The 9925-nt window shown below is 47.3% G+C and overlaps 1 protein-coding gene across 1 annotated transcript; it reads left to right on the top strand.

The window, feature by feature from the left end:
* Positions 1-39: 39 nt before the first annotated feature.
* PDIA3 (protein disulfide isomerase family A, member 3) lies at positions 40-8165 on the top strand (the record flags this gene model as incomplete). Its single annotated transcript, XM_009579177.1, has 12 exons — positions 40-117; positions 1036-1153; positions 1596-1703; positions 2643-2772; positions 3243-3359; positions 3502-3627; positions 4172-4354; positions 4950-5058; positions 5942-6070; positions 6803-6882; positions 7411-7468; positions 7760-8165. Coding segments are annotated over 12 exons (1356 nt in total), but the record flags the coding sequence as incomplete, so codon positions are not given.
* Positions 8166-9925: the final 1760 nt, after the last annotated feature.

Below are 9925 nucleotides of genomic sequence, written 5' to 3'. Positions count from 1 at the left end.
GGGCGCCCCAGGCCGGCCTAACCCCCCCGTCCTCCCAGGTGCGGGCACTGCAAGCGGCTGGCACCGGAGTACGAGTCGGCGGCGACCAGGCTGAAGGGGATCGTGCCGCTCGTGAAGGTGAGGATCTGCTGCACCAGCTCTTCCCGGGGGCGGTACTGTCCCGGGGGCGGCTTACGGATAGACTTTGGCCAAATTAAAGCTTTGCTGTTGCAGTCTGCTAACAACGCCTGCCGGTGTGCGCATCGGGCGTTTTCCAGGCTCTTTAGAGCTCTCTAGGGCTTCGTCTCTTTGAAGATTTAGACGCCAGGGAATGATCTGGAAGCTGAACCCTGCGAGGGCTGCTGCCACTCAGATGGTGTGCAGAGCATAAAATGGGTGTGTGCTAGTGTGTAAAAGAGGGCTCGCCCGAACTGGGCGGAAGAAGCCTTCTTTGAGCTGTGTAATCTAGTCTGAGAACTAGCATCATACTGTACTTCATGGTATTGTCCCTTGCTGCCCAAGAGCTTTCTTTTCCACCAGGAAACTTGTATGGTTTTCTCAAATCAGGGTCTTCCTCTTCTTTTCTGGGAAGTGGGATGGACTCTTGACACCATGGCCTCCTTGTCAGTTGAGGTCAGCCTGTTTTCTTCAGGCGTTGTAGGAACTTTAGGACTGATAAGGTGCTGAGAACAGTTGATACCTGTTAAGCCTGTCATTGATTACAAGAATCTATTCTTCTAGTATTTTTCTGTGTGTGTAGTCTGGTCAAACTTGCAACTACTTAATCTTTCCAGTATTTCCTCAAATGTTTTTCTGGGCCTGTCATTACACCCATGCTACCTCCTTCCCCAGTCTTGACTCTCCAGCTTTTGGTCTTGTAGATGCTTTGCGGATCCTTACACTTTTTGTGAAAGGAATTCAGCCTTGGTTAAAGACACCCGAGAGCTTTCAGACCCTCTAGACTTTATATGTGATAATGTGGGCAACAGCAAAGCCGCTTTCTTTTGTGCGTACGGGTGGCTAGGTCACTGAGTAGCAATGTTCCTCTTCCTTTAGGTTGACTGTACAGCAAACTCAAACACCTGTAATAAGTATGGAGTCAGTGGATATCCCACCTTAAAGATTTTTCGAGATGGAGAAGAGGCAGGAACATATGATGGGCCCAGGACAGCAGGTAAGAGCTCGTCAGCAAGCATCCGGCTTGCCGAAATGGTGCTGGAAGGCAGACCCACGTATAATAGACTTGTGTCAGGGATGTTACATGTGTTGAGGGATACAAAGAAGGTTCACACCTACACACACCCCCACCCCCTTGCCCTTTCCAGAACTCTTTGTGCTGGCAGAGCCCTGGGTGTTTAGTATCCCTTAAAGCTCTCTTTTAAAGGTGAAGGTTTCCACATTACCTTTAACTCCTAGTACCCTGGATGTGCAGTGTCTGGAAAATGCTAGAAGGTTCCTATGTGAAGTTGGTGATAGCACTCCTTCAATTCACATCATATTTATTGTATGGGAGAGGTGTATGGATTCTGCAGAAACAACTTTTGTTTTAGGAAGCTTGAAAAATGTCTTGTGGAACTTTGTATTGATCCCTTTAATCACTTAACTTTTCTTCTAAGATGGGATTGTCAGTCATCTCAAGAAACAGGCGGGACCTGCTTCGGTGGCTCTCAATTCTGTGGCTGATTTTGAGAAATTCATTGGTGATAAAGATGCTTCTGTAGTGGGTGAGTGGATGCAGTACAGCACTGAAATGAGTGGATGCTTGGCTCTGGGAGATGTCTTGGGGAATATACTGTGAAACGATAAGAGGCTGTATCACAAGCTGTAACAAGAGAAATTCCAGATAGACATGAGCAAAAAAGTTTTTCATAATGAGAACGATAAAGCAGTGGAATGTGTGCCCAGAGGGATTTCGAAACATTCAGTCTGGGAGATTTTCAAAACTCAGTTGGAGAAGGCTCTGAGCAACTGGATCTGACTCTCAAGCTGGTCCTGCTTTGAGCAGGAGGTTGGACTCAATCACCTCTGGGGATTCCTTCCAAGCTTTTTTTTTTTGCTTTTTTTTTTTTCCCCTGTGGTTCTCTGACTGTCTGTCAGACCTCGTGGCACCATAGTGTATATTTTTTAAATTTTGTTGCTCTTTTGGCTGGCTGACAACTGGTCTCTTTGGATTGCTAGAAAGTACATTCGGGTGCTGTCTTGTGACACTGGTAGGCTGTCAACATCGCATGCTTTGATCATGGTTTACAAGTGGTAATAGTAGCTTTCCTTTGTGCAGATCAGGTGCCATCTTACAAGTGTAACTGGATGAGTATTGATCAGCATTCCCAAACTTATTTGTGTTATGCACCATTGGCAGTTGTTATCACTAGTAGTGTCACACGGTTACAAGTGGATGTCTTAGTGCTCAGAGGACAACTGCCTTTTGGCTGAATGACTAAGCTGGGCAGACTCTTGAGTAACTTTCTGGTGGTGGAAGGGAGGGAACGTAGAAAAGTTCCAATAAAAATGGGAGAGAAGCTGTCAGAGATGAAGGCCAGAACATGCATTGGAGGACTTAATTCAAAAGTGATCTTTCAGTGCATTGTAGAGATAAATGATGAGGGCTGCACAGTGCCTGCTGCTGATTTCGTTTGGGGTCACCACCTGTCTTTCTGTTGCAGGCTTTTTTGGAGATGCATCTGGCGATGCTTATTCAGAATTCATGAAAGCTGCCAACAACTTAAGAGATAACTACCGTTTTGCACATACCAGTGAGGACCAATTGGTGCAGAAGTATGAGGAAGATGGAGAGTAAGTTGTCTAACACAAGGATTTCTTGTTATTGAGAGATCTGGAACAAATTCATGGGTTCCAGTTGTTAACTGGATTCATATTCTGAACATAGCTTAAGGTCTTGTTTCTTCCCTAACTGCCAGTGGCATATCTTTTTTATTTCTTTGGACTGAGATAGAAAGGTACAAATGGTTGCAGGCTTTGAAGCGTTAGTGTCTGCCTCTGGATGGGAAGTATCTCAACAAAGGTGTTTTGCTTCCCCATTGCTTGTTATGGTGGGGTTTTTGTTTCTCATTGTGGCCTGTCTGAATAATGTCTGACAGGTAAATCTAGTACAGTAGTGCCACCAAGAAACTAGACAGTCTTGTTGAAGCTATGAACTGTGAATGGGGGTAGTCACTGGAGATTGGGTTCTTACCTCATCTAGCTGCCATCCTTGGAAACCCAGGGATGCTTTAAACTAATTCACGATACCTGCTTCCCCTCAGGGGTATAGTCTTATTCCGTCCTCCACGCCTGACGAACAAGTTTGAGGACAGCTCTGTCAAGTACACAGAAGACAAAATCACCAGTGGAAAGATCAAGAAATTTATCCAGGAGAACATGTGAGTTCTTTAGGTCTTATTGATTACTGGCATTTAATGTTCTTGGGTAGGAAACAAGAGTGTGCTGCATCAAGTCCATTCCTGGGAGGTGATGGGTTCTGGGCAGTGAAACCGAAGCTGCTAACATCTGTCTCATTGATAGCTTTGGCATCTGTCCACACATGACTGAAGACAACAAAGACTTGATCCAGGGGAAGGATTTGTTGGTGGCATACTATGATGTGGACTATGAGAAGAATGCGAAGGGCTCCAACTACTGGCGCAACAGGTACACAGTGGCGGGGGGTTAATGGGCTTCTCTCACTTGTTCCCTGCTTCGGTGCTGTTCCATAGCTCAGTTGACAAAGTTTCTCCTATTGTTTATACGTGAATTATTCTCTCCCAGAAAGCTTCCAGCTGAGTTTCTAATCTGAACTGCTGGGGTCGCTGCTGCCTGCAGAGCCCAAAGCATGCAATGTGTATCCTTTGAAACCCCACCTGCTTGCTTTTGGATCCCTAGTCCTTAGACCTTAAGCACAAACTTCCTTGCTGGTGTTGTGTGGGATTCTGTCCTTTCCCCAGTACCTGAGACCATGGTGGTCATGCTGATGAATGGAGGATGAAGCACACAACATTTGCACAGGCCTCATTCACAATAGACACAAGCTTACTCCTCTGCTTCTTAACACCATTTCCATAGGACTTGCCTGTGCAGAACACATCACGCCATTGAAGTCCTTGCCCAGTGTGCACTTCAACTTGAAGGGTGTTACATCATGTAGAAGATGATGTTCCAAGGAATGATGTTTTGTGTTTTTTGTTTTTCCCCTCAGAGTTATGATGATTGCAAAGAAGTTCTTAGATGCTGGCCACAAACTGTCTTTTGCTGTTGCTAGTCGGAAAACCTTTGGCCATGAGCTTTCAGAGTTTGGTCTAGACAGCAGCGTGGGTGAGGCTCCGGTTGTTGCCATCAGAACCGCTAAAGGAAATAAATATGTCATGCAGGAAGAATTCTCGTAAGTTTTTGAACTAAGCAGTGTTGCCTCTCACTTGATGGACTTCGGTCTGAGGGTCTCTGACCAGATCATACTTTGTTAGCTTGGAGGAAAAGGGAAAGCTGGATGTTCCAGCCCCAGATCATACTTTGTTAGCTTGGAGGAAACGGGAAAGCTGGATATTCCAGCTGGAAGAAATGATTGCTGGGTCAAAATGGCTCCTACTTGTGTGTTTTCCTGCCTTCTAGAGAGCTTGAGGCCCCTCCGGTTATACAAAGGTAGATAATCTAATTCAAGATATTTAAGTGTCTGGTTAGGAACTAAGATGCATTAAAGGGCACAGGAAATAGTTGTACCTTTCTTCTTGAAAAAAGAAACTTAAGAGTGCTAGAAGGCCTAAAACTTAGAATGCAATGTGCATCCAGCCTCCTGCCAAAACTCTTGAGGGCATCTTTGCACTTGTTCTGGGGTCGTCTAAGCCAGGCACAGACTGGTGCTCTGGGAGATGCAGGTGGCATCTGTTCTGTGGGTGGAAGGAGCTTAAATCAGCCTAGAAAGTTTTCCCCTCTCATCCTGTATGTATGATGATGGCTGTAAAACGACGTTTCCCTTTCAGCCGTGATGGAAAGGCTCTGGAGAGATTCCTGCAAGATTACTTTGATGGAAACTTGAAAAAGTACCTGAAGTCGGAACCTGTCCCTGAAAGCAATGATGGCCCTGTGAAGGTGAGTGCTGTATCACACGTAGCAGCAGCTCCTACCAGTGGGTGAAGAAACACTGTTCAGCAGCAGCTTCTAGTCATATGCCAGTGTCCCATGCTGCATTGTCGCATCTTGAGAAGCCTCTGCAGTGATAGACGGAAGAAGAATTCACTCCCTTGTTGTATTGCAGTTTTCTGAGCCAAGGGAGAAATGCAGCTTGCAGTTTTGATTCCATTTTGTTCTTTCAGCATAGTAACTGCTGCTTGAGCATGCTAGTGATGTGCTCTACAAGTGCAGGATCATCCAAATTTACAGGGATTATGTGAAGGCCTACTGTTTTGGCTTGCGCTCCCTCATGGCATGGCTTTCAAGTCGGTCATGACTGCACTATTTCTAAGGAGTTACGTGTTCATCTCATCACTGGGGGGGTGGTGGTGGTATAGCTCCTGCCTTTCATCCCTCCCAGTAAATTCTGCCCTGAATGAAAGCGTTCTATGGCATGGCTTTATGATGAAGGCCTTATAAGCAGTGAAAGTCACTGCTTGTTTGTGTGTGGATGGGGATGGCCTCAGCCAGTCTTGCTAAACTGATTCCTCAGCCTGGAACTTGCTGGGATTAAAAAGAAATGATTTTGTCTTCCTCCTGTGAGAATACCAGATGCAAACCTCACTTGCAGGTAGTGCTGGTATCTTATGACAGGTTTTTACCTGCAAGTTGCGGATGTTGGAGCTTGGTGAAGAGTTGTGTGTTTGGTGATTTTGCTGCTTGCTGTGTAAACGCAGCGTGACTCTTACTGCTTACCCTGGGAGGTCCAGGCTTTCTTGGGCAGAGTGTATGGAGCATGTCATGTTACAGCCTCGCTCTTGATTGAGAAAAAAAACTAACTAGTATGATCAAACATTATCAGGTGGTGGTTGCTGAGAACTTTGATGAAATTGTTAATGCAGAAGACAAAGATGTCCTGATAGAGTTTTATGCACCCTGGTGTGGCCATTGCAAGAATCTGGAGCCCAAATACAAAGAATTGGGGGAGAAGGTAGGTCTGGGACTCTGTTGCAAACACAAACTAGAATTTTGCAGCACTAAACAATCCTGCAGGTTCTGTCTGTCTAGCCTTCATGGTAACAGGGCATAATTGTGCCTTCCCGAGGACTACGAGTTTTGACATTTGCTGCGAATGCAGAAGTACATTAGCGGGATCTGGAGTGTGGTAGCAACCACACTAGTAGGTTTAGCCTGTGCCCTTTGCTGTGGCACATAAATATTCCCTGATTCAATGACTGGCCTTAATTGGCAAAGTTTCTTTTTGGGTCTTTTCCCTCTGCATGATTATAGTCTCCAATCTGGTGAAGGATAACACTGCCCTGCACACTTTCACGAGTACATAAATCTGTTCTCCCAGATCTGACCAGCCTTTTGCTATTTGGCTGTCAGGCACCCCTCCTTCCTGAGCACTGCATATCCTCACAACTCTTTTTCTAGGATTGAAGGTCAGCAGTTGCTCTGGGGTAGGCATTCTCAGAAGTTATACCAGACCAATTCAGCAGGTACCACTGGGAGATGTGTGCTGCATACAGCTGACTGAGGAGGGACTTTGTTCCCTGTGCCCCTGTTGAGGCTGAAGAAAACGGCTCCGAAGAAATTTACTCACCTTTTAGCATACTGTGTGCACTGTCCTCTGACATCACTATCTTAGATGATGTTGATCAGTGAGTTCCTGCTGTTAACTACTATGCATTAGTTACTAATAAGCTTTTTCTACCAACAGCTCAGTAAGGACCCCAATATCGTCATTGCCAAAATGGATGCTACAGCCAATGATGTGCCTTCTCCATATGAAGTCAGAGGGTAGGTCTTACTGTTGTTACACCACTGTGTTCAGGCCTCTGTCTCTGACCCGCAACCACAACAGAAGAGCTGAAAGAGTCTCCCGGGGAGGATGGGCAGGGGCAATTGGCATGCAATTGCGAGGCATTTGCTTAGAGTGAAGAAATCAAGAGTGAAAACAAAGGATGTTCATCTGCCTTGCCTCTCTGGGATTCTGGTGTCCTGGCTATGCCTGGAGGCCTGTTTTGCTGAACCCCTTCCTCTGTTTTTGAATCTGCTGTGATTCTGTTCTTGGCAGTGTAAAAACAGAGCTGGGCTCCCTTTTCTGAAAACAGTTTAGCTAGCAAACTTGGACATAGTTGAGCTCAGCCAACTCTGCGGACATGGCCAGGCTTTTGGAGGCCACACCTGCGGGCTTAAGAGCTGCTGAAGTTGTTATCACATTAAACCAGAGGAATGCAGAGTGCGAGTCCCTTCAGTGAGGGCTAGCCTGCTGGTCTGAAAGAACACAGCACGTTACGAGCTGAGATGTCTCTTCTCTCTCCTCAGCTTCCCCACCATCTATTTTGCTCCAGCTGGCAAGAAGCAGAGTCCAAAGAAGTATGAGGTAAGTCTTTTGCTGCTCTTGCTGCTTTGTAAAGAAATGAAGTAGCATCCAGGTGTCCAAATAATGGTGAGCCTCTCTGGAGTTGCGGGTGGCACTCTGTCCCATTAGTTACCCTGGGAACGCACCCAGTGGTACCTGCTGGGAGTGTTCTGCTGCATGCTGCAGACCCACAGGGGAGGGCTCTGCTTGCAGTCACTTTGGTCTCCTGCCTGGCACCTGAACTCCCCCTCTAGCGAAGGGGAATCCCACAGGGAGTACAGGCACTGCCTTACTGTCTTGTGCTTTCTGCAGGGTGGCAGAGAAGTGAGTGACTTCATTAGCTACTTGAAGCGGGAGGCAACCAACACTCCTGTGCTGCAGGAGGAAGATAAAACCAAGAAATCCAAGAAGAAGGTGAAGGAGGATTTGTAAAGTACCCACTCGCCATCTTGTCAGGATGAGCTCTGTGTGAATTGGGGAAGCACTGGGCAGACTGGGGCCAGTTCTGGGTTGTGGAGAGCCAGTGACCATGTGGGCTGAGGGGACCCAGCTGCTGTATCTAGTTTGTTTAATTTCCTGCCGTCTCTTAGCTGCACTGTTGTGGGGCTGCCCAGACTGGTTTGTTTTGTGGTTTGGGAGGGGGTGGGGGTAGGGTTATTTTCTAATTTTTTTTGTACATTTGGAGAAGTGAAATAATAAAATGACCCCCTTAAGACCACGTGTTCCTGTCCTATGGAGACCTGTCAAACCTAACACCGGGATCCTGCTCTTCGTAGGCAGCAACTTCCTACTGTGAGCCTTGTTTCCTGCAGCAAGCCTTTAGAAGTCTGTTTCTAGATATTGAGCTCAGCCTTTAGCTTGTTCTCCTTCCTCGGCTAATGAGAGTCCTTCCAGAATGTAGTAGCAGCATGTCTGACACAACTGTCCCAATGTGCTGTGCTTCAGGTGCTGTATTTAGGCAGATTTTGGGCTTCAGGTCACAAATGGTTTTGCTGTCTGCATGCTGCCTGATAGGGCAGTAGCGCTGCCTCAGTGAGTTTGGAGGTATGTAGTACTTAATGTGACTGTTGGATCTAGGCAAGGGCAGGCATACAGAGCAGTCTGGCATAGGGCTTGCTCAGCAGCATACAAGCAGCAGCAGTGAATTAGCTTTTAAGCTGGTGCAAAAATAGTCAAGTGTAGGGGAGGAGTGCTACTAACTACATACTCTACCCAAACAGAGGTAGGGCCAGTGCTGAGGGTGTTTCTCTCAGCCAGTAGGCTTCTCTGTGGCTTGTGTGTGGTTAGGACAGTTAAGACTGGTTAATTGTAAGATCATTACTTCTCTTGGTAGAAAGCAGGCTAGTAGCTTTGCCTTTCTCTTCAGGAGGGAGAGGAATAGGATCCTATGCTGCAGTCGGATGGTGTGGGCTGTGACCAACCATCTTGGGGTCCAGGCAGTCCCACCTTGGCCCAGCATGTGCTGACTAGGAAGGTCAGGAGTGAGACGGTAGGTGAAGAGAGATGGGCTGTTGCTCTGACTCTCCGAGTTTCTCGGGCTGCACATGAGTTGAAGTGAGGATCAGCAGACTCCAGGCACTGCTGTGTTGCAGAAGTTACCATGGTAAGAGGCAGTGCTTGCTTTCTCTGTGGATTCCTCCCGCACAGCTCCAAAGGCTGTATACCAATTATTTATTGCTGCTGGAATTCTCCAGGTACAGTAGATCATACAACGCTTAGCACATGGTTCTCTGTCTACGGCAGCTATGCAGTACAAGAATTTCTTCCCCAGCTACATCAGTATCTTAAACCACATCTACCTTCTGTACTCTGCTGCTGGCCATCAGGTGCTGTGTCTCCCAGAACAGACATCAAGGCACCTTGGGGTTGGGGCGGGGAGTATGTGTGTGACACTGAGTGGTCCTTGCAGGACCCCTGCAGCTGGCTCAGACTTAAGACGATAGTGCAAGGAACAGGGGAACACGAGAGGCCCTACTTCTGACTGCTGATGACTACCTTGTGTAAAACCAAACTGCCTCCCTAATGGACAGGGTACTGTCCTGCATCAGGCACGGGGGAGCCAGGGGAAGCTTTCCTGATCCTCGCTTCACTCCCTTGTCTGTGACTTCAGACCTGGCAGCTGGGCACTAAGCACAAGTTAAGTTCTTCAGTGGGTTTGGCCCAGAGCCCCCATCTTGGTAAGCATCAGTGCCGGTGCCCGGACCAGCAGGGGTGAAGTAAGCACAGGCTTGGTCGAAGCAGTGAAGCTTTCTGCCAAGAGGGACAAACGGTGTGAGAAAGGGTGTTGTGCTGGGGAGTGCTGGTGGCTGCCCAGGTATCCCTTACTGTGTGCTGCAATTAAACTGAGGCTAATGAGGCTTCAGCTGAGGAGAAATGAACATCTGAGGAAGGATGCACTGATGGCAGCAGGACATTCCTGACCCTCACCCTTACTCTAACGCACCCTCAGGGATCTACTTCCTCCACCACAAGTCCTGA

This window comes from Fulmarus glacialis, unplaced genomic scaffold, assembly GCF_000690835.1.
Source record: "Fulmarus glacialis isolate BGI_N327 unplaced genomic scaffold, ASM69083v1 scaffold6876, whole genome shotgun sequence".
Lineage (NCBI taxonomy): Eukaryota > Metazoa > Chordata > Aves > Procellariiformes > Procellariidae > Fulmarus > Fulmarus glacialis.
The sequence above is the reverse complement of the archived record's forward strand: the minus strand, read 5'-3'. Positions and strand labels throughout refer to the sequence as shown.